At 34.0% G+C, this 25,536-nt stretch overlaps 1 protein-coding gene across 1 annotated transcript in view; it reads right to left on the bottom strand.

The window, feature by feature from the left end:
• The window catches only part of LOC118195643 (neprilysin-2-like), an 82,394-nt gene extending 59,187 nt beyond the window's left edge, over positions 1 to 23,207 (bottom strand). The window contains exons 1-5 of the mRNA XM_085823062.1: positions 22,940 to 23,207; positions 18,640 to 18,747; positions 17,484 to 17,573; positions 5,950 to 6,111; positions 3,480 to 3,563 (exon numbers count right to left, since the gene is read on the bottom strand). Coding sequence (XP_085679188.1) covers positions 3,480 to 3,563; positions 5,950 to 6,111; positions 17,484 to 17,573; positions 18,640 to 18,747; positions 22,940 to 22,985 — 490 coding nt within the window. The 5' untranslated portion in view covers positions 22,986 to 23,207. The remainder of the gene's footprint in view (positions 1 to 3,479; positions 3,564 to 5,949; positions 6,112 to 17,483; positions 17,574 to 18,639; positions 18,748 to 22,939) is intronic.
• Positions 23,208 to 25,536: the final 2,329 nt, after the last annotated feature.

Raw genomic sequence — 25,536 nt, 5'->3', positions numbered from 1 at the left:
AATTTTTTTTTTTTTTTTTTTTTTGCTTTAACTAATTTTTTTAATACAAGCAATGGTTGCAATAAAGTAAGATCGCTTTTTTGGCAAATTAGTGTGATTATTTCCTTATATTTCTGAATTTTTTAAAATGTAGTAAAATGTTTAGATAACAGGCATATGCTGTTATTCTCTGTACGTAATTCGTAAATTTAAAGATACTTTAAAATATAATTAATAAACAATCCTGGAAAAGTTTTATACTCACTCTTTTAAGCTAACTATTAGTGTGTGTATTTCTATGATTCAGCTTTACAGTTTCAATTGTACTCTGAAGTTTACCTAATTTGCAGATACTCAAAGAAAAATTAATTACTTCGGCATAGATATGCTTACTATTTCAGAATGCTGAAATTACGTTTAGAGAAATGATCTTTGGTGTATCTGAATAATAACATTTTGTCACGTGACGCTTCTTATACGCTACTTTCTTTTAAACTTATTATTTTTTTAACACAGTTTAAACCATTTAATTATGCATACTTTGAACACATATATCAGATGAACAAACTGAGACTTCTCCAATTCCTAACGCACATTACTTCAAACTTTCTTAAGCCTTTAAATAAATAATATTAATATATTCTTTCTCTATCTTTAAGAAATTGAAATAAAATAGCAGTCAGATTAATTATATTATCCAGAAAGTATTCAAATCTAGAACACCTTTAAAAGCGTTCTAATTAGCTCAGATGAAAATATAATGGTGTCCAAAACAAGACTAAATAAGAATATTACAACGAAGTCAAATAGTATATTATTAAAAGGAGTATCTGGGATTAGTCCCCATACAGAATCCAAGGTTTTACAAACGTTACTTTGAAAATAATTATATAGTATTTTCAAAACTTAAGCTTAAATTTCGTACAGAATAAGGTAAAATCTTAATTTAGGAGGATATTTAATTGTTTATCTTTTTTAATGCTCTATCATTTGTGCGTGTGTGTGGTGTGTATGTGTTTTTGCGTATTTGTTTGTTTGTATGTATAAATGTGTACTGAAGGATATGATTAGCGACAGGATTTATTAAGATGAAGAAAATGAAATATAAGTGGTATGATGTATTAATTTTATAGAATAGATATATTATCTATCGTTATATTATTGGATATATGTAACTAAAAACAAAATTTTCGGTTCAGACATACCAGCTATATTAGGACATTAGCAGAAATTTAAAGAGCAACATATGTGATACTACAGAAGCAACATCTATAAGAATGATTACATTAAGTTTCCTTAAATAGCTCTTTGATGATTTTGATTTTAAATCATCCATTTTCAGCTGCCTAAATTTTAGTTACAAATAATCAGTTATTATAGAAACATGGAATCATGTCATAAAATTTCATCGACACAGCTCCTATTTGCCATCACAACCTCCTATTGTCTCCACAACCTCTTAGCATGTTGCGCATGGCTTATTGTTTGAAACCTTAACAATGGTCAGGCGAAAGACATCGGTGCTTGTATTTCGTTCGAGTCCATTGGCTCTTTCTTAATGTTATCAAAAAGAGTAAGTTTGGAAGTTCAAGGTAGCGACTGCATGCATTATTTCACAGTGGCACTGCAGACGGGCTTTATAGTAATTTAGATCCTATGCCACTTTTGAGATTGTTTTTCTTATGTATTTGTCCATTGAGATCCTATCTGCTTTAAGTGTGCTCAAACACTTTTTATACAGCTCATTGCGAGCAAGAATACCTAGTATAAGGAAAACATATTTACACGGACCAACGTGGTTGCAAAATGTCAGCCCATTAAGATATTTTATCAGATTTTTGTCTGCCAGATTATAAAATATAATCCCTCATTACAAAGCACAGCACATGTAAGAATATTAATAATTTTCATACTCAAATCTAACAAATTCCAGGAAACCTTTTTAATAATACTAAAAACTGTTTTACAACAATTACAGATATTCTATATCCGTATGTTTTTTTTTCTTGAATTTATATCTCTCACTAATGAATTATTCTCAATATGTTGCTTAATCTTCTCTGGCTAAGGTTTTCATAATTTAAAGAAGGATTAAAGAAAGCGTCAACAGTAGACAAATTGAGGTAAACAATTAGATCGTATCTGATGCTCTATCTTATGGAGATAAAAGAAGTTTGGGGATTTGAAAGTTTATGTACCCTTAGGAGCTTCAAAACATTTTTTTATCCTTTTGTTATTCTTTGATTTCTCAATAAAGATGTAAATTATGAGTTTACTACATATTTTACTAGAGGTACTTGAAATGCTTTGTAGAGACCATGAGAAATAAAAACATTTCTATTATTTTCGTTGACGTAAATTTCTGTATTTAAATACATATTGCGTTATTGTTTTTACGTATTTTTGTAATAGCATGCATTGTTTTATTTGTTTTTTATTTGTTGCTTTCAGGTGAAAATTTTAGGGTTTATTTTCCATGTAATTGAATTTGCGGTCACATATTCTCTATAATTGTAGATCTTTTAGTTTTGAGTCCAACAATTGTAAAGATAGCTTAAGCCCTATGCTGTCCAACATTGTAAACTTAGCTGAAGTAGAATACTAAACATAAGCAAATACTCCTGGCGAAGACTTTTATCCAGATAATGGTGATATTAAATAAGTTTTCCGCAACTTGGCGATTTTCTGGATGATATGGAAAAACACATTTTTTAAGCCTTACAGAATTTTTCCGAAGCTTTCGGAAGCATATGATATATTTACCCATGTTCTTTGCTTTGCTATATAAATATGGCTCCTAGAGCTAGGATTATTTCGTAGTTATCAATCAGCTGCAAGAGTTAACGGTTCATAAAGAGTTAGCTGAATTGCGTAGGAGTATATTTTGAAAGCGATTTTCAAATTTAGGATATTTCTTGGAGAGAGGAATAGCTTAATACTTTCCATCTCTTTGAGTTTACAGCTATGTTGCTGTTTGTGGCTTATCCCATCCAGTTGGCAGTAACATCGGATCAGGTCTTTTTGATATTAGAGCAAGTCCATGAAATTCGCTGTGGCAAAGGGTCAAGATTGCGCCTGCCGTTGCAAGAGAGCCTCGAGCACCATATTGGTGATAATATGACTTTGCTCAGTTCAGCCCCCAATTTTGACGCAGAGCACCACGGGGTCAGGTCCAAGGGTCTTCCACCCCTCTTCCTCTACCATCGACAGGACTTTCATCTCGCTGCATAGCTACAGTGCCCCCCATTTCGGACAGACATTATACATTTACAAACATCCATGTCTTCTCGGGGCCCTTCCATACAGCAGTCAGCGTAGCTAACCGCTATCCTGGTTGGGCGGCACAGCTATTTATTTTGCTGAGCGTCAATATTGTTCAATTTCTTTCAGCTCATCAGGAGTTATTATTCAGATACAGGCAAGAATCCGTAGCCCGCAACACTGTATCGTATTTTACGTGCAATCAAATACAGAGTGAATAAGTTTTAAATGGGACTTACCGGTATCCATGCAGCTTTGATACAACGTTTTTACTAATTGAATGAAATAAGGTTCCTTTTCTGTAACATCCTCTTGTAAGAGATCTAGAACCAAAGGAATAATGTTATGTAACTGAAAGCTGCTTAAACATTGTTTTTACACTTGCAAAAGATCTCCGAGTGAATGACATCAGTTTTTGTCTTCGTATCTAACCATGAAATTAATAATGACTAATATAAAATACTCCATATACGTAGAAATAAAAGAGAAATAGAGAACTTTTTTTAAAAGTAAAGATAAGAGAGAATAGAGGATTTTTTTAAATGTGGAAATGACTGAATAACATTCAGGCTTCTAAACAGATTCAAGATTTAAGAATTATTTTAAAAAATTAAATTTTCAAGATTTATTTAAAAAAAATTAAATTTTTGAGACTTATCTTGGCTACGTTGTACAGCTCCATCCAAAATCTGAGTGCAATTTCAATATTTAACCAAACTTAGAAACTAAGAATTTTTTCGATGTGCTGCAATTTTAATACTGTTGGAAAAAAACTACCTAAAGTGAAACTGTATTAATTTATCGCATCCATGTTCTGATAAATTACAAATTAAAGAGATTATTATAATTTAAAGGTTCGCTGTGATTTTCTGGTTTGCATAAGCTCATGCAAAATATTACTCAACGTTTTCTTGCATTTCTAACGGGAAGAAGTCCAAGGCTTCGAAATCTATTCTAACATTTTACCAACAGAAATTATAATTTCATTTACTCCTAAATAAATAGACTGAAAGCAGTCGCAATCGGATGGTTTTAGTTTACTGGTAACGATTAAATGAAGCATTTGTTGTGGACTTTGTAAAGCGCATAATTTACAATTCTACATTATTAATTCCTTCATCTATTTAAATATTCTCGACTAAGTGAATCTGAAAAACGTTAGGACTAGACGAAAGATGAAAGTAAGTTATAACAACTATACTAATTGTTTATTTGTTTTAAATATTATAAATTATCCATATATCATCATTATTTGATAGAGGAGTGGATCTTATTAGAAAGTACAATAATACAAAAACATTGTTTATAACGGCAGATCACACCCAATACGCAGATACATATAGATTACTTCATAAATATAGACCCCCCCCCTTCAGTGGGCGAGTGGTTAAAGATCGCTGGATACTAAATTTTTGTTCCGGGCTCACACACAGATGAACGGGGAAGGGGGTTGCATGGTAGGTTTCCGTAGTTTTGTAGTAATGTGAATAAAAGCCAGTTTCTCTTAGAGAGCTCTCTAGGAAGGCGTCCGTCTCCCTAGACAATCGTGTGCGTTACCATATTTAAAAACCATAAACTAAGCCAAACCATTAAAAAGCCCTCTCCCCACTTTTGGAATTGTAAGATGGCTTAAAGCGAATTCTTCTCAAGTCTTTTGCGGTAACCAAATAATCCAATTCATAAACAAGGAACAATTTTGCACTTAATTTTAAGATATTATCATTTTTTAAGTAAAACGTTAGCCGTACATAATTTAAAAAAAATAGAAGACGTATTGTCGCATTTTTAATTATATTATCTGAACATGAACTGTTTTTGACTGATTATTCGAAATGGGCAATATGATTGTATGTTGGTAATTTCCAATACAGTTCCAGTTCCCGCATGCAATAAAGTAATATCATTTCGAATAGCCTCCCCTATATGCCCATTAGGCGACCAAGCAGTCAAAACAGCTAAATACTGGTAATTCAATTCGTTTCATATACCTGCGAACGGTTTGGTTGTATAGGAAGCTACGTCATTATATGAGCCAGTTCCTCTCAAATCATTCTCTATGTAGCATCCCTCCCTATAGGCAGCTAGCCATTTCCTGCTTTTCATAACTTAAATAATCTATTAAATTATGATTATGATCTCCAATATCTAAAGTTGTGGCGGTTTGTTGCTTTGTTTTCCGTGTGAGATCTGTGACCAAACAGAATTTCGTCTCTATGTGTGTGAACTGTAATTAAACACACACATAGTATTACAACAGTCCCATGTTGTACAACACTTCTATGTGGCAGGTGCATAACGGTAATATACCGTAAATTTTGTGCGGTTGGAATGTGTGTTCTATGAAAGTGATTATCGGTTTGATAAGTGTCTATTTAAATGCTATATAGATATGAAAAACCAGTCGTAGCAAACTTTCAGTTTTACCCTGTCAAGCTTTTTATTACAAGAAATAACTGATTTACAAGTAAAATATGATTTTTTTTCATTTTTATTTATTAAACTTTATCTAGATTACCTGTTCAGCTATTTCTCAGTTGCCCGGCATTTAATTAAAGTTATGCTTATTTTTCGTAATACAAAAAGTAAGAAACATCTTCCCTTTTAAATGAAAATCTCAAGTTTCACATAATAATGCTTTTTTTTTTCATTTAAAACTGTCTATAATGCATACAATTAAATTTCTTTGAAAAGTTAAACATATTTACTTACTTTTAAGTTTGGTATAAAAGCTCGATTGAGTATCATATAATACAGAAGTTTTTGAGTTATAGTCAGGAATGAAACGTTTATCCATCCAGTTGCCACAAGCGAATTGGTAAAAGTCTTCGCAAGGGTCAGCAGTTTCGTCCAAATTAGAATAGATATCGGCAGCTAGAAGGTTAATGACAAATGAGAATTTATTTTTTCAGTATTAACTACTATGAAGTGTCCTGAAACTGTTGACTTCACTACTGCTAGAAAATACAAACGATGTCGTTGAGAGCATTCCATAATATTAAAACAGGAGATTTCAAATTCATTATCAGATCCTTACATTCCTAAAGACAAGGCGTTTAAAGTTTATAGTAAATATGAGGAATTTATTCCATATGTTTCTGAAGAAATATAATCCGCTGTGTTTGCGTAAACGTTTAAGGAATAAGACTGTGATGAAGACCCAATTTCCGATCAGAGGTTCCCCACTAGTGGTTGAGTGGTTAAGGACCACTCAGTACTCAGGGTCGATCGTAGGCAAGCGGGATGGCTGCATAGCTGGATTTTCTAATGTGCAACGTTTTTTGAAAAAGAACCAGTTTCCCTTAGGAAGAACTTTACAAAAACATTTCTCTGTCCTTAGTGTACTTTATAGCAGTGTTTCTCAACTGGAGTTTACTCCAAGGACCGGTAAAATATTTCGGTACGTTCTCGCAGACCGGTAAGTTTAATAATTGACCCATTGACACAATTTTTTCACATAATTAAATCATGAAGACAAAAATAATTTTTAAAGCATTTTATTTGTTGTAATTTACATATGTACATTCAACTTAGTTTGGATTTTGGACAGATAGCTGGATATTTCGTGCACTGGGTTCTTGTGTATTTCTGAAGGACCGGTGCCGGTCCGCGGGCCGGCGGTTGGGAAACACTGCTTTATAGTATTCAAGTAACCTAATCTAATAGCTCAGAGATTTCAAGTTTGCTAAAACGCAATGGATTGTGCAGTGTAAACAACGTCTCTTATTAGAAAGAAAAAAATAGATTAAAACTTTGTTTCGGTATACATTTTTTAAAACAAAAGCATTTAATTTTAAGATAGCTTTTTTTCATTATTTTAAAGCTTTTAATCTCTTTTAAATCATTAACATATCCAAACTAAAAGCAGTTGAAAAACATTTTGAAGTATTTTACACATGAAAAATTGAGTCCATCTTAAAAATATCACTTGCTTTTATCTTCAAAGTAATATTAACATGAAACAAAATGAAAATATCTCGTCATCATTCAAAACTTTTTATTTAAGCTTAGGCAATATTCTTTCGGATATTTATGGATTGTGATAAGCAGTTTTATGTCGTTTTTCAGTCAAAATATCTAAATGAAACAAACAATCACAGAGCAAATAAATTTGAAGAAAAATACGAAAGGTAACTTTGAATCTCGAGGAACAATTGCAATAGCTATATTACTATAATACCAGAAAAGCATCTCTTTATAGTGTGAGATATATTTTTAATTATTTGTTTAATATATTTAAAATTATTTTTACTACATAAAAATCATTTTGTTCTTCAGATTAGCTTACTTAAAGATTTAATTCGATGTATGCTGTGGGCGAGTCTCTTTTCCTTATATCTTCTTACGCTAAAATTTTTAGTGTCATGTACTCGTACTGGACACTCTAGTACTCGATTACTCGGAACTACTGATAATGTCGGGATCTAAGAAATTCTAATTGCTTTATTTCACAAAATTAAAACTTTTTGAGAGAACAAAATCATTTCATCGAAAAGCATGTCAAGTAGGCAAACTGAATATTTTAATTAGTATCAAAAGTTTCTTTGAAAATGATAAATCTTTAGTTTTTTTTTTTTTTTATTTTTCTTCAATACCAAAGAAAATGAATTTGCCTTAGGGCAAAAATATCTTAAGTGTAGAATAAAAGAACACATTTTGTCCAACACGTCACAATGAAAAGGAGAAAGGAGCGGCCATTGGGATTGTAAATTCATTATGTAAACGGTAGATTTTCTGTATGTGTTATGAAGATGCTTATCATATGTCTTAGTGTTTCTTGTGCGTCATGAGAAGGCTAACATTCGTTTAATGTCTACTACTATTTTAAGTATGTTTTCAACTTTAATATGTTAATAAAAGCAAAAAAATTATTTTTAACTCTTGTCTTCTTTAAAATAATTCAGTCACCTGAATAATGCCTATTAGGGAAAGGAGACAGTAAATTCGAGTGCCACTCAAGCAATAACTTTAGGTGACCGAGTGGTGTAATGAAGCATAATATTTCCCTCCTCGGTGCCGCTAGACTCAGTTAAGACCATCTTCGTATTGTGAGGGAAATTGAACTCGTGTAGAAAGACCATAGAGGTAGGAAGTTATCCTTACCTCCATGAGAAAGACATAATCGGGCCGTTTATCTATGTGATGTAGATTCAAAGCAGCACTGCAGCTGCACAAGTCTGTGGTTTACAGCCAACAATAATCGTACAAAAACCTCTTTCAAAATTAAAAATTGAAACAAGACCATGTATTTAAATTCAAGGCTTATATAGAGAGAAAGGAATTTAAGTACTCTGTTTCAATTAGAAAAACAGAATGTGCATTTAGATCATAGTGTTCCGTCCTTGTTTAGCTCATTACCTATTTTCGAAAGTTTTTATTCAATGCCCTTTTGGATTTTGTTTATTGCTGTCTAATTTTGTAAATGATATATGTTACGATATAATTTTGAACGTAATCTATAAGCAAGGAATAAATATATACTGAAAATTTTAAGTATCTATGTATTGCCCTTAATTTGCATAAAACAGTATTTTAAACCTTTTCATGATATTCGAAATCACAGTAGCAACGGCTTAAGATTTGGGCGTCATTGCAAGTACAGACTTGTGGTCTTATTTTAAGAATTTTAGAGAGATTTTTGTTTGCATTTGTTTTTAATTCTTTGCAAAATACAGCGATATTGTTTCTATGCATTAAATCAACAGGCATAAATAGTCGATTGATTCTAATCTGGTGCAATTCGGTTTTAGTTTGCAAATTCATTTTGTAGATATATCTGCAAAATTTACATAAACGTGTTTGCTTAAAAGTGTTTAGGCAACCAAATTACTCAATCTCATTCCTATTGCCCACTTTCTTCTCAACGCTTTCTTGCTTCAGGACGAGCAAGGCCATTTGAAATTATCTTTTTTCCTCATAAAGTGGGGTAGGGGGGAAGACAAACATTAAGTATCTGTGATTTAGGGAAATAAAAATTTCTATTGATTATGTTTAGAAAAAAATTGCGTTTTGTGTTTTGTTTTATTAAATTTAAAATATTGAATTTTTTACCACAATCTTATTTAAAATAAAAAAATAAAAAATAAAGAAAAATGTCTATTATTTCATTCCAATAAACATGTAAGTAAAACAAACATAAAAGCTAAACAATCTATTATGTTGTAAGGATCTTAAGTTTTACTAACGTTTATTTTATTTTAAATCTTTACTATCACTTCTTATTTTCTACTTCCGGCCAGAATTATAAGCGTTAAGGTTTTTATGCAAAGTTTGTCTGGCGAACGCCAAGTATTTAAGTTGTGGCCTTTTGCCAAGCGAGAGAGAGGAAGCAGTGAGTTCGAAGCAGGCCGCTTACCTTAGAAGTTGCTTGTTGCCTTCCAGGCCAGAGGTTTTAATCCTCTTGATAACTTTTAAACGTATTGTAGTGTTCTCAGTTATCTGTACTACATACGCCTTCCTGTTAATATAAGGCCAATCTTCCACGTTTATTAGTTTAAAGTTAAATGAGAGTTTAGTTTTATTTTTATACTTTTACGTTAGACCCCGAGTAGCGGGTCAGTGTATTCCGAAGTACGGAAGTTATTGTATATAGAGAAAAATAAAGGGTTTTGTATACCCTTCATGTGTATCCTGTCTACTTACCACAACTAGTGAACATAGCTTTAGTAAGCTCTCTGTTCCGAGTCAGGTCCTTGTATGTTCCCGAAGAAGGTAAGAAGGAACATTGACCCTCATAGTGGCGCCCAACGAAGAAGAATAACCATGGCCGAGTTTCAAGAAGAACCTGTGCTGCCTGCAGAAACGGCTCAGAATCCAGAAATGCCTGCTGCCGCCCTGGAAGGATTTGGTTACATCGTCCAGACCATGCGCGCTTCGATGAAACCAGAAGCAACATTTAATGGAAACTCACCGGTAACCAGTTTTTTGGAAAAATTGGATGACCACTTCATGCTCTACCCCGTGCACGAGTTTCAAAAAGTTACCTTAGCTACCAGCGCTTTGAGGGGCCAAGCGCTTAACTGGTTCAAATGTATAGGCAGAAGTCTCTTGGGTCAAGCAGGAAGTCCCACCTATACTTACGAAAATTTCAAGGCTGCCCTACTAAAAGCCTTCCCTGTTGTAAGGGATCGTGCGAAATTAGAAACGGAACTTTTCAGTATATATCAACAAAGAATCGAAAACCTCTCGAGCTTTATTTTAAGAAAAATTCACGTTTTCAAGCTCTTGTATGCAAACCGTCCGGATCCTGAAATAATTCAAGTGATTTTGCCGAGGTTACTACCCCAAGTGCAAGACTTTATTGAATTAAGAAATCCGACTACACTGGAAAAGTTATTTGAGCTAGGAATCCAGTTTGAAAGTAGAAGAACGGCGGACGTCGAAAGAAGACGCCACTATCAACAGCGAAACCAATTTGGTACGCCAAGACTACAGCAAACTCAAGCACATGGCTACGGAGAAAAAGTGAATCAGTGGGCAAGGAAACCGGAGCATTCAAAAACAGCCGGCGAACGTCGACAGTTCAATAGCAACCCAGGAAAAAAGTCTCAAGGCCAGTGGAAAAAGAAGGAAAGCACGGAAAGGAAAAATAATTTAAACTAAAACGGATTTCTGCTGACGAGAGGGTGCGGAAATCCGAAGGCCACGAAAACCCCTCTTCCTACAAGTTAAATACAGTAATGGTGAAAAATTTGACTCTTCCGAAGATTGAAGTCTTGGTGAATAATATCCCAGCCACCGCACTCCTGGATACCGGCGCGCAGTGTTCCTGTTTGGCAGAAGAGTTTTTTAGGAAGTATTTTCGCAAATACCGCATATATAATGCGGATAATACGACAGTGTTAGCGGCGCAAGGAGAAAAATGTAAGTGCGTAGGTAAAGTACCTTTGTATATCCGTATCAAGGACGAACAAGTAAAGGTGATGTTTTTTATAGTAAAGAATCTGCAAGCACATTTAATTTTAGGAATAGATTTTCTTTCAGAAGCACAAGCTACGCTGGATTTTAATGAAACGTCCCTTAAGCTGACAATGAAACCAGTTCGTACAGAAAACGCTGAACCGCCGATGTTAAAACTTGACCACCTCTCTAATGACGAGCAAGGTAGAATCCGACAAGTGGTAAGTGAATTTGCTTCGTTATTTAGTGATATTCCAGGATTTACTCAGGTTACTAACCATAGTATTGACACCGGAGATGCAATGCCAGTTCGTCAAAAACCATACCGGTATGATAAGAATAAGGAAAAAATTATAGAATGGCATATTACCGATATGCTACGTAAAAAGATCATAACGCCCATCTCAAGTAGTTATGCTAGCCCGGTGGTTTTATGTAAGAAAAATAATGACTATCCTTTGACGCATCTAAAAAGATGGAGATTCGCTATTGATTAAACTCCATAACTAAATATCCGGTATATCCGTTACCGATTATAGAAGAAATTCTAAGGAACATAAAATCAACCAAATTTATGACGACTTTAGACTTAACGACTGGTTATTTTCAAATAGGGGTGAGGCCTGAGGACGTGCCTAAGACTGCTTTTATAACCAAGTCTGGCACTTATGCATTTTTGCGTATCCCGTTTGGCCTTTCAGGGGCCCCGGCAACGTTTCAGCGATGCATGGACATTGTGTTAAGACCTGTTCTTGGAAAGTCCACATTTATCTAGTTAGACGATATCATTATTACTAGTGATAATCTCGACCAACATGTACAGGACTTAAGACAGGTGTTTTCTTTATTAAATGAGGCCGGTCTAAAAGTTAATGTCGAAAAGTGCAAATTTGCAGCCCCTGAATTAAAATATTTAGGTTACAAAATATCTCAAAAAGGGATCGAGACAGATGAATCAAAAATAATCGCTGTACAAACGTATCCGACTCCAAACACGGCAAAGAAGCTCTCTTCTTTTCTAGGACTTTGTTCATATTATAGGTCCTTTATAAAAAATTTTGCAGCTATTGCTGAACCATTGTTAAAATTAAAAAGGAAAAAGGCAAGATTCTCGTGGACGGCCGAAGCGAATAGTGCTTTCGAAAAATTCAAACAAGCATTAACGCAAGCCCCTGTGTTGAAATTTCCTGAAAAGGATGAGAATTTAGAAATTTCAGCGGATGCTTCGGATTATGCGGTAGGAGCGGTACTTTCGCAAAATCAGCAGCCCGTGGCATTTTTTAGCCGAACTTTAAATCAAACACAAAGAAACTATTCCGCGACCGAGAGAGAGGCACTTGCAGTTCTGTTAGCAGTGCAAAAGTTCCGAGTCTATTTTGGAAAGGCGCCGATAACAGTGTACTCTGATCTTGCGGCGGTAACTAGATTGTACTCAGGAAAAAATTTATCCCCAAGGTTAATAAGATGGGCACTCAAGCTGCAAGAATATAATCTGGTAATCAAGCATACCCCCGGAAAGGAAAATATCGTAGCAGATGCCCTATCAAGAATTAAAATAGACGAACAAGGTAATACCGTAAAAGTGGCAATGCTTACAGCATGTACAATAAATTCCCGAGAAACTGTAATAACCGAACTGGGTAAGGATCCTGAGTTTGGAAGCATTTATGAGTATTTGAAAGATCCTGAAAATTTTAGCCACCAAGATATTGTGGCGATAAGAAATAGGGCGGCGCATTACGAACTAATAGATGGTCTATTATTCTATACAAAAACTACGAATTCCAACAACGAATTTCGACCTGTTATCCCAGCTAGTCTTAGATTAAATATCCTGCAGGAGCTCCATGACAGCCCTTTAGCTTCTCATGCTGGTATTCGAAAAACTATCCAACGCGTACGCGAGGCAGTCTACTTTCCTGAACTGCAAAAGTTAACAAGGGCGTATGTCCAGTCCTGCCCAACATGTCAAGCAGTTAATTATATTAATTTCCGTCCGGCCGGGTTTCTAAATAGTATTAAATCCGATTTTCCAAATGAAATAATTGGCATAGATTTATTGGGCCCTTTCCCAAAAAGTCAGTTAAATAAAAGTCGCTATCTCCTTGTTATGGTTCATCATTTTAGTAAATGGACCGAAATTGTTCCCTTAAAACGAGCCTCCGCGAAATTAGTTACTAATTCTATTTTAAATAAGTATATTTTAAAATACGGGGCGCCCCTAAAAGTTATATCGGATAATGGTCCTCAATTTGTAAGTAATATATTTGAAGACATGTGCCAAAAACTGGGCATACGTCATTTAAAAATGGTCCCGTATCGGCCGCAATCAAATATAGCGGAACGGGTCAATAGAAATATAGTGAAAAGTATCTGTAGTTATGTTAAAAATTTTCATAAAAGCTGTGATAACTATGTCAATGAATTTGCTTTCGCCCTTAGGACCGCAAAACATGATACAACGGGCAAAACTCCTGCTGAGTTATTTCTAGGCAGAAAGATTATAACACCGTTAGATAAATTATTTTATGTGCAACAAAGAGCCCCAGAATTTAAAATGGGTGATATAGAAAAACTAATAAAAGAAGCAAAAAAGAATACGGAAGTAGCACAAAGAAAACAGAAGCTCTATTATGATTTGAAACGACGGGGAGTAACTTATAAAGTAGGGGATGAAGTTTTAAAAATTAAGCATTCACTTTCTTCAGCACCAGAAGATAAAACTGCCAAATGTTTTCCACGATTTGAAGGACCATATGTTATAGAAAAAATAACTCACACTGTAGTAGTGTTAAAAGCCAGAAATGGTGAAACCTGTTCCGCAAACATTGATCAAATCAAGCCCTACTTCGATCGTAATAAAATGCAAATATTTTCAGATCTTTTGCAGGATCCGGCACGGCAGACACCGCAGGCACAAGCTCCAGAGGTGGAAAAACGACAAGTACAAGGGCAAGCCAATAAGAGGCAGGAGCAAGTGAAAAGAAAATTGCCCCGCGGAAAAATTGAAGGTAGCAAGAAAAAGAAGCCGTTCCACCGTCCAGAAAAGAGAGTTCACGAACACCCCCAGAATGAAGAAGGGAGAAGGACGACGTATGTGAAGAGAACCAGGAGAAATGACGGCAACTATAACCCGGCTCTAAAACGGAAGATCGACTCATCCGACAGGACTCTTCGTAGTAAATGTAGCCGAACTGCGGAAGGGCCATCAGCGGCGGAGGAAAAGTTACAAGGAAAATTTGAACGGCCAACAACGAGGTCCAAGCAGGAACACGACAGAAGTTTCCCGGTTCCGCCAAGACTAGCTGCCATCAAACGGCCAAGACCACAAGCAGAGGAGAAAAAGAAGGTATTCAAGGGTGACCGAACTGGTGAAAAAAGGAAGCTTCCAGAGGAAAGCACTGAAGGGCGAGCCCGTACAAGAAGGAGGATAAATCACACAACTATCTGCAATACCTTTAAAGACTGGGCCCAGAAAAGGATGTCCGAATATCACAAAGATAAGTAAAATTTTATGTTACTTTGCAAACTTAAGTTAATCTTTCATTCTTACTGCAAATGGCAGATTTCAAGAAGTTTTACCTCATGCGAGGTCTACCTTTATCGCCAAAAGGGCGAGAAATGAGTTGTTACCGATTTTCGTATTATGTTTTTAAATTACTCGCGCGTAAAACTAAAATTGATGTATAATAGCGTTGTGTAAAGACTTAAATATTGAAAAAAGTTATTGTATAAATTTTATTTAAAACATTCTAGCAAGAGAGAAGTTTTAGTCTCAAAGACTTTTTGAAATGTAGTATTTCAATGTAGAAAGAATTGGCACTTGCTTTGAAAAGAATAGAAGTTAACAATGTACTACTAATGTATGTTTTCAAATGTGTAAAATTAACGGCATGTTGATATGTTCTTATATACAATGTGAACTGTTATTTTAAATGTTAAGAAATACCGTGATATGGTAAAAGTGAATGTTAAAATTTTTTTTATTCGTGTGACTGTAAAAAGACTAAAGCATGGCGAATATGTGTTAAAGGTTGAATGATGTAGTTAGGCTCTCTGACGCTACACTTTAGAGTTAGACACTTTCAGAATAGTACCTCAGGGTTTAGAGTTGAAATTAGGGTGTGTTAAGAGGTCTTGTTATGTTGAATTTTAACACGTTAGTGTTTTGATTGTAGGAGGAAGTGTGGAACACGTAGACAGAAACACATTCGTGTTTGGTGTTCTTTTACAACACATGTCAGAGAGCACGGCGAGAGATAACTAAAATAGTCATGAATGAAATAAGAATGTTAAGAGAAGTATAATTGTATATATTACTTGCCATTTCATTGTGTAACATTTCATTAAACTAGTTTTCTTTCCAGATCTCTGGAAGGAACCAGAATTGAATAAAAGCTCCTGTTTAGATGCAGTACAGATGAAAAAAAATTGTTGTATATCCTGGGAGCTGCTATTGTAAAAAAAAAAAAAAAAAACAAATTTCTATCTTTTAAATTTCTAGTTTCTAGCGAAGTATGTTTGTAAAAGATTGGCCTCGCGTTAGATTCTAGAGCTAAAAGTTTTCAACAAGGTCGTTTTAGACCTCAGTTTCAAACTAATTAACTCTGGCGGAAAGTATGTAAAGATCTTAAGTTTACTAACGTTTATTTTATTTTAAATCTTTACTATCACTTCTTATTTTCTACTTCCGGCCAGAATTATAAGCGTTAAGGTTTTTATGCAAAGTTTGTCTGGCGAACGCCAAGTATTTAAGTTGTGGCCTTTTGCCAAGCGAGAGAGAGGAAGCAGTGAGTTCGAAGCAGGCCGCTTACCTTAGAAGTTACGCAGTTGCTTGTTGCCTTCCAGGCCAGAGGTTTTAATCCTCTTGATAACTTTTAAACGTATTGTAGTGTTCTCAGTTATCTGTACTACATACGCCTTCCTGTTAATATAAGGCCAATCTTCCACGTTTATTAGTTTAAAGTTAAATGAGAGTTTAGTTTTATTTTTATACTTTTACGTTAGACCCCGAGTAGCGGGTCAGCGTATTCCGAAGTACGGAAGTTATTGTATATAGAGAAAAATAAAGGGTTTTGTATACCCTGCATGTGTATCCTGTCTACTTACCACAATTAGTGAACAAAGCTTTAGTAAGTTCTCTGTTCCGAGTCAGGTCCTTGTATGTTCCCGAAGAAGGTAAGAAGGAACATTGACCCTGATAATGTGTCCAGATTTATTCGTATGTCCGAAAAGTAATTATTGCACTCTCGTTTGGGATGTAAGCAGCTTTCATGCTTAAGCAATAGTGTAATAGTGTAAGATCCGTAGTTCAAATCCCCAGGAGGACACAATTGACTTTCATCCGTTTTTGACTCCAAAAACTCCATTACGTCACTACTCCTGTCAGTCGTACTCCTACTCCTGCTATAGTTAACGTTATTACTTTTGAGGATAAGGAATTTGCTCGGCAATTAGATTAAGAATCTCATTTATGATAAGATAAATCTTACATTTAGTAATAAAAACATTCATTATGCATTATGCATCATGTAAAACATTTAGTAATAAAACAATTCATTATTCTTTCATTAACACAGTTCTCTCGGCATGATTAACTTATATTGTTTTGGCTCATCCAATAACTCACGTCGTATGCGACATCATTTTCACCACTTAGTCAATAGCAGTTAATGTATGGAGATGTGTTCGAATAGAGGTTGATAGCGGCAGAAAGAGTACCAGAAGCAATTTAAAAATATGGACAGAAATAAAAACAAAGCGTAATATTTTTCTTAATTTTAAATCATTTAATTTAAGTATTCAAAGTATTTTTTGGGTGAAATTATAAAAGAATAAATGAAATAACGCATTGTAAACGGAACATCAAATCGAAATTTCCCAAAAAATCGTTCATGCGACACTTACTTTTAGGGAAATACTTCAGTTTATTACTAAAAAATGTGCGGCAGAGAATACATGACTCTTTAAACTTAGTTTGAATTCTTCTAATGAAGTGTCTTTTTTTCTTTTTCAGAGTAATCAGTCAGATTTAACTTTATATTTCATTTTTCTGTCAGAATTTTCTAATAATAATAAAGGAAATTTTCAGTCAAAAATCATTCAAAAATTGTAAAAGAAGGCCCCAGCAATTATTGTCAGAATGGATACAAGTAATCTTTCAGCGGCATTCAGGGACTCTTTAGAAAAATCACAGAATCTCGTAAATGTCAATAAAAAGAAACTTAAGCTTAATATTCTTGTCACATATACAACACGTTTATAAAAATAAGTATTTCTGACCAGAAGAACCACGATACTAATTTCATCTTTTAATGAAAGTTCCGATAAAAAAATTTGAATGTTACCTGACTGGATGCAACCTGGTGTCAGGCATTCGGAGTCATTGAAAAAAGATACAAGGCGAGCTATGTCGGGAGGCAGGTCAGCAGTTTGTCCTATATGTGGAACAAAACATTTCATTCATTTTCAGTAAAATAGATAATATTTTATCATATGTTTAAATTTATTTATATCATAATATGTGTTATATAATAAAATTATAGGCTTTCTGAGGCTATATTTATGAAGATACGACTCTTTCCCGATGGGATAAAGTAAACTAAAGTTATTAATGCAACTGATGTGTGTTAAAGGAGTGTACGTTTCTACGCTATGTTTACGTAGATGTTTCTACGTTATGTTTAAGTCTCAGAAGCTTCCTTCATTAGCTGTAACAATTCAATATATCACTGCACATGGATACTCATAAAATGAGCGTAAACAATTATTTTCAAGAAAAAGCAAGTGCATCCCTTTGCTAGAAGTGAAAAAGCACTTTTCCCCAACGCATGGAGTCCTTGTTGATTAAACATTTGTCAAAAACGGTCCAATAGGTAAGTTATTTAGCAGTCTTATCAGCAAAAAGGTTTTACAAGGGGAAACCAATTATATCTGCGAGAAAGGGGAAACCAATTATATCTGCAAGAAAGGGCAAACTTCATCCCAGCCGGGTTAGAAAACACACTGGGAGATGAATCGAAGGTTTTCACCCATTTCTTTCCATACCGCAAAACTCCAGAGAGGACGTCAGGCTTGACAACATTTTGATAAACCAATCAGTAAAAATACTTACAAATTTCCATCGCTTCTCAAGGATTAGAAACCGGTCCTAAGACTATGGAAGATGGTCTCCCTAATACCTTGCCAACAGGACGGCAAAGAGTAAAACCTGAGATCTTGTTCTTTATTCAACAACATTGAAACTATAACAAAAGCATATTCAGTCAGCATCAATTGTTACTTTGTCACTGCTATTGCCAAGGCTGTTTCTCTGCTTCGCAGACATACTGTGAATATTTTCCGTATTCCTTTCCATAAAAATGTGTGATTTAGATAGTGACAAACAGAAGATCAAGCTGCACAGTATTAAAATAATGTAATAAGTTTTAAGAAAAAAATATTTCTGAAGTACGCTTATTATAGGTTTTAAGAAAATGTTAGTTATGAAAATCTGATCATGACCTGCTTCGATGTATCCGGGTGATGGACAGATGTCGACGACGGACGTATAGTTGACGGGAGTTACTACGCAGTCTGTGGTGGCTGGCACATATAGATCTAGTTGGGGACCTAGAAAATATATTTATGTCTTATCAATAATAAGCACATATATTATATACTAAACATAATGCATTCAGCATGTTCATAAAATTACTTGAGCAGCCTTTATTTTCACAATTTCTGATCGCAATCATGTTCTTCCCTTGAAAAATGGAGCTCTTAAACCTTCCCTTAAACAACCAAATATTCGTGTTATGGTATTTTTAAATTTTGAGCTAAAGAGTGGTCCAAAAGCTGCAATTTATCTATTGTTATATAGATAATAACAAAAACTTTTGTCATCTTTCCTGAAACAATGAAAGCTCGATATAATAAATTATAAGAGAAAATAATGATGAAAAATAATTAAAGAAGAATAAAACAAGCTACTATATATAATCCTGTAATATTTCTTCAAGGAGTTGTTGTCTAATGTAACAGAGTAAAATAGAGTGTACAGGCATTCAAGTACATAGTGCATATATACATTGAAAATATAAGTTAAATCCAATATGTATATAGAAACAGTTAAATCCAATATGTATATAGTCACACTGATGTATGGCAATATAAAAATAATAAATATTAATACTAGCCTAGAAAATACCTGTTATATATATACTAGCTCAGAAATTAGATCAATAGTGCAATAAAGTGCAAAAAATAAAAAGTGCAGTAATTGGTGAAAACAAAACATAGAACAGATAATATATAGGACGATTCAGAACCATTGTTCAAAAATCTGCATATTTCTCAGGAACATGATAGCAAGCAAGAAACATATAGAAACATATGGTGGCATGCAAAATCCAGACGCGCAAGAATTACGCTAGCTTTCGCTTATCTAGCCATCTCGAATTATCTGGAATTCACGGAGAAAGTTAGCCAGGATGAAGCAATGAAAAGCGTATTTAGGAGTATGAGAATAAAAAAGGATGAACCGCTGCACGAAAAGAGAAATAGCGGATATACGCCTCGTTTGCGGCTCAGCTAATTGCATCCGCTAAGGATCTATATCATTTCCAGTTTCCCCACAGACGCTCATACCATATTTGGACGCCTGCATAATCGATTGAGCAAGGCTGAACATTTCGAAACACGAATGAACGATACTGGTGCTGACAGAACAACGTGGACACATAGCCTGGAGGAAGCCGTACTGTGAAATGTCAAAACCGAGCAGAGAAGAATACTCTGAGTATTGCAGCACGTCACGTTTACGCGCTTCTCAATCCAGCGTTCGGCGTAGCTTACATGATTAAGCGTACAGCTTGCACAACATGTGAAAGCTGGGTCCTTCGGTGATTACCAGTAGTATATAGACTTTGAGCATTAGTTTGTAAAACAGACTGCAACAGTCCTCAACTTTGTAGTCGACGTCCTCTTTACTGACGAAGCAATGCTTACACAGGAAGGCATCTGCATTCTGCACAATGTGCATGTGCAGGCACATGAAAATCCAGAAACCATACTGCCTCTTGCTGCTCAATGTTCTCTTCAGCATCAATGTCTGGGCAGGTTTGCTTGGTGATAGAATGATCGGCCCCTACTTGCTTCCCTCGACCCTATATGAGGAGAGCTTTCGTACTTTTCTTGCAAGTCCTGCCAGAATTGCTGAGTGCATATGCAGCAGCGGACAGGGTTTCAACATGACTGAGATTCAGCGTATTGCACGCCAATATTGGAAGCTAGATTTCTGAGACGATGGTATGACATCAATGGACCCATCCCGTGGCTACCTAGCTCTCTAGTTCTGTCAGCTCTTGATTTTTTGGGGTGTTACATGAAAGCCCTACTGTACAAAACCTCTACGGAATCGGAAATGCATTTGGTAGCACGAATCGTTGCTACAAGTGGTGTTATTGCCGACAAACCAGGTATTCCTAGCGAACGTTCGTCGATCGCTGCGTCGTCATTGCGAGGCGTGTATTACAACTACAAGCTGCAACACTGAACACCTGATTTAAAACTTTCTTGTAAAAACAGTATTGTGTAAAACTCGTCTTTGTGAACCTTAATTACATAATCTCTGCGAATAAATTATCATTACTTATGACCTGTCTCCCTTCTTTTAGCCTCCGTCTTTGTGGGCATGTAACGCGTCTGGACTGCGTTTGCGACCATATATTTCTGTAAGATTCTTGCTTGCTATCTTGTTCCTGACCTGCATGTAGATTTTTTAACAATAGCTCTGAATCTCCCTGTACATAAAGAAGTAACATCCCTCGCAACATCGTCGTCAGGGAGTTGGAGTGTCGAGAGAAGCAAATAGAATAGCCTTTTTATATACTTATAATGACACATTTCATAATTCTAAAACTTTCTTAAACTAAAAAAAAAAATTAAAACAATTTTTGTTTTATCAGTCCGTTCTCTAACAAGATATTTTGTAATTTGTATACGCTACCCAAGCAAACTGTTGCTCTCCACTTTAGTGTTTTTCTAAACTATAGTTGTTTGTAATATTAAAATTGACATGTCTGCCTTGCTGGCTTCGTGGGAGAACATGAGTTTAGTGGTTCATGCAGTCATAAAAAATGGAACCTCTTCAGAGTAAGAATATAACATTGTAAAAAGAGATTATTAAACCGAAAGTATTCGATTTTTAATTTAAAGAGAATTTACGTAGTGAGTATTTGTATAAGAGGTAAAAAAAAGTATGCGAAGTTTTCTGTTTCAGTCATTAGATTCAACTTCAAAGAAGATTTAAATAAAAATCTGCTAAACTTTTAGAAATGTGAAAATTTTAATCTTATGTTTACTTAGTTCTGTTTTTATAATGCTGTTTTAATTGCTCGGTCTTACTAAATGCTAAAGTCATAAAAATCTGTGAATGTTCAGAGAATGTGTAAATAAATCAACTAGAATCGGCATTATGAAAGTAAACTTCTTCCAAATCATATAAACAGAGACACACATTTCTTATCTAAACTGGTAATAAATTTAATAATAGTTGCGCATTTCCGTACATTCATTACATTTTATAACTTGTCAGAAGGCAGAACCATCTCTGAAAATATGTTAAATTGAAGATAATAAAATTTGCTGCTGTAAAATAATATTCTAGATTAGAAACTTCTTAAAATTTGGTGGTGTCGATAATTTTCGGAAAGCAATGTTTCAAAGAAATAAAATACAAATCGTATCAGATCAATTACACTATTTTCTATTCGAAGGGAAGAAAAAATAAATAAATTTCTCAAATTTGTTCAGACACAAAATTTTCTTTTAAATATGATCATAATACCTTAAAAGTAATACATTTAGTAATTATAAAAATAAATTTTATAACTACTAAAAATAAATTTTATTGCAATTGAATGATAGAAATTAATAACATTTAGTAAGTTTGACTGAAGACAGTTTTTAAAATAACAGTTCAGTTCAAAAGAAAATAATAAATTATAATTTGAGTAAAAGGTGATCAATAATAATAAAATACCATTGAAACTTTGAGCGAATGATACTTCCCGCCTTGATTAAAAACGAAATTATTAAATTTTTCTTTAAATTGGAACTTATGGTAAGAATTAAATCTTAAAATATAAATAACATGAAATAATGTAATAAAACTAGACGCATTAAAGGCATTATATACATAGAAATATAATCAATCAATAAATAATTCGGAATATTTAAAAAACTTCGCATTCAATTCTCATTTTTAAATTAGGAAAAATTCAGCATCATTTGATTTTGATATTGATTTTATATTAAAAGAATAGTATCTTTTGGAATAAAGTTTTTAATCCGTCAAGAAGAGAGACCCATGACAATCTCCATCAAAATTGTTAAAATTCTACTTAATATTTTGTTTGCATCCTTCTGTACATTAAATTGAGGTAATTTACTCTAAAGTTTATCATTCGATCAAGTACCTCCTACATTCATAATTTTAAACTGGCAGGGGAGTACGAAATCCTTCTGTGTCCTTTATATGTTTTAAAAATTTCAGACAAAAGCACTAAACCAAACCCCGCAGATTATAAGTTACAATTTAGCGTCAATTGTACATAATTTATGTCCACACCCTTTTCAAAGATTAATTTAAGTTTGCATGCTTAAAATATAAGTGTGTCGCATTTTATATATTGGCGTAAGATCCCTAGACAAGGTTGAGAATTAAATTGTTGAATATCCTGCATGCTACTATTGCTAATAAAATGTATGAATTAAGAATTTTCAAGTAACCATATTTATAAAATAAATAGTTATCACTTACTTGTGAAGAGCGACAGCCGATAAAGAACTTTCGTTATTAAATCCATTTTATACTTGATATCTATAGCTTCTTGTTTTTATTATGACTTTAAAAAGAAGACATTCTACAATTACTGCAAGCTAGAAATGTTGCCATCCAATAAAATGGAATATGGCAGTGTGACAGCAAAAGTATTTCTAGTAAGCAAGCAATACAAAACAGCTAATAACAGGAATATTATTTCTCAATTTATCGTACTGCTACTTATGCTACATTTACATAAATGCGTGTTTTTCTTACTACTGTGCTGTGCGCTTAAGCCACGTAGTACATCACGTACACCGTTAAAAACACTTGTTGAACATTGTTTGAATGTTAAACAATAGTCCTAAATTCGATTTAAGTGTCAACATTAGATGAAAACTTGTCATCAAATAGGACTTACCACCTGCTCTTGAAACGAGCACATAAGGCTTAAATTACAAAGCAAAAAGCAACCACGCTTTAGCAAAGAGGTGCAATGACATATGTAATTGCGAATTACATCTGGACCTTTGTGGTATTAAATCAATAAAGTTCTATATGTATATTGAGCAGTTCATGACTTCAAAGAACAATCTCCACCCAGGTGTTTTTCGTTAATCGTAATACATTTGTAGGAAATAAAACAATGGTTAACTTACTACATTGAATATTAATGTGCAACAAAATACCAAACGCTGAAAAAGCCAAATAAATGTAACATTTTAAGCCTTTATAGAGCCTTTAAATCTAACATCCGTCTGCGAAAGAGAAGCGCTGAAAAAGCCAAATAAATGTAATATTTGAATATTTAAATAGCCTTTAAATATGCTAACTGTTTGTTAAAATTAATTTGTTAGGGAAGTGCCTGCTTTTAAAAGTGCAGAAATAAATCATTCCAAAGAATCAGGAACTGGTTTTTACAATATTATCAGGTTCGATGTTCCTTCTTACCTTCTTCGGGAACATGCAAGGACCTGACTCGGAACAGAGAGCTTACTAAAGCTATGTTCAAAACTGTGGGAAGTAAACAGGATACACAAAGAAGGGTATACATAACCCTTTATTTTTCTCTAATTACAATGACTTCCGTACTTCGGAATACACCGACCCGCTACTTGGGGTCAAAACGTAAAAGTATAAAAATAAAACTAAACTCTAATTTAACTTTAGAATAATAAACGTGGAAGATTGGCCTTATATTAACAGGAAGGGTATGTAGTACAGAGAACTGTGAACACTACAATACGTTTAAAAATTTATCAAGAGGATTAAAACCTCTGGCCTGGAAGGCAACCAGCAACTGCGTAACTTCTAAGGTAAGCGGCCTGCTTCGACTCACTGCTTCCTCTCTCTCTCTTGGCAAAAAGCCACAACTTAAATACTTGGCGTTCGCCAGACAAACTTTGCATAAAAACCTTAACGCTTATAATTCTGTCCGGAAGTAGAAAATAAAAAGTGATAGTAAAGATTTAAAATAAAATAAACGTTAGTAAAACTTAAGATCCTTATAATATGACCCCATTCTCATAGTGGATACTTATTTTATTTTTCACAAAAGCAATTAAAGATATTTCTGAGAACTCTGGAGTGCTGCTTGAGAAAATAGCGTAAAAATTATAATTTCGTAGTGGCAATAAGAAGAACTTTGTTCAAAAAATTATAAAATCCAAGTGCTTTTTTAAATTTTACTTTTTATAATTTCGAAGAATTGTTATCGCAAATCATAAGTTTTGTAATTTTCAGTAATTGTGAACCATATTCATAGGTGCGTAAGACAGTCTGTTGAATACATGCACTAGCAATCTGTATCACTAATCCCCCTCCCAAAAAAAAAAAAAAAGAAGAGGTATCTGTATGGTCTTCTCTTCTTTTATTCTGTATACTTAAATATGATCTTAGACAACCAGTTCCAGTTATAAACTTCGTCAAAGTAAGATACAGAATGTTGGGTAGAATTAGTTGGCACAAATGAAAATGACGTTTTATGGAATACGGCGTTGCTTGAGTTAGTTAGTTAGCGGCCGTAGGCGAGAGGGATCTACTTCATCCTTTCTTCTTTGAAAAAAGTTTCCATAATACGAGTGTAAGATTCCTCTAAATATAAAATCTAATATTTTATAGAATTTCCGTAGAAATAAAATCTTACTGGTTAACTTTAATATAATGAAGGCAAAAAGGAAGCTTTGTTTGAGGTAGACGTTAATAAAACTTTACGATTTCGAAGGCAATCAGGCACAGGTCAGTTTTCTTCAGAAGTAAAATACTTTTGATTTTGTCTAATTTAAAATTTCACACTGACATGTTTTCCTTCGACTTGATACTTTAATAAGTTACGAACACAATATTACCCAATTTAACAGAACATTTGAAAAGATATCTTTAATAAATATTCCAAAAAATCATTTGCGGATTTTCTAGGGAACTTTGATTTAATGAAGACAGAATCATTTAACACTAAAATGGAATTATTTTGTTTATAGCTGCTTACTATATATTGTAGAAAACTTTTTAATTTCGATAGTCACTGAGAAGTGATGTAAACTCAATAAATTCATTCTGAAAAATTTCAACAAAATTTGCATACAAAGCTGCGG

Source organism: Stegodyphus dumicola, chromosome 8 (genome assembly GCF_044657685.1).
Source record: "Stegodyphus dumicola isolate Sdum_Otavi_A_Nest chromosome 8, ASM4465768v1".
Classification (NCBI taxonomy): Eukaryota; Metazoa; Arthropoda; class Arachnida; order Araneae; family Eresidae; genus Stegodyphus; species Stegodyphus dumicola.
Note: the sequence above shows the minus strand (reverse complement) of the source record. Positions and strands in the feature narration are given on the sequence as shown.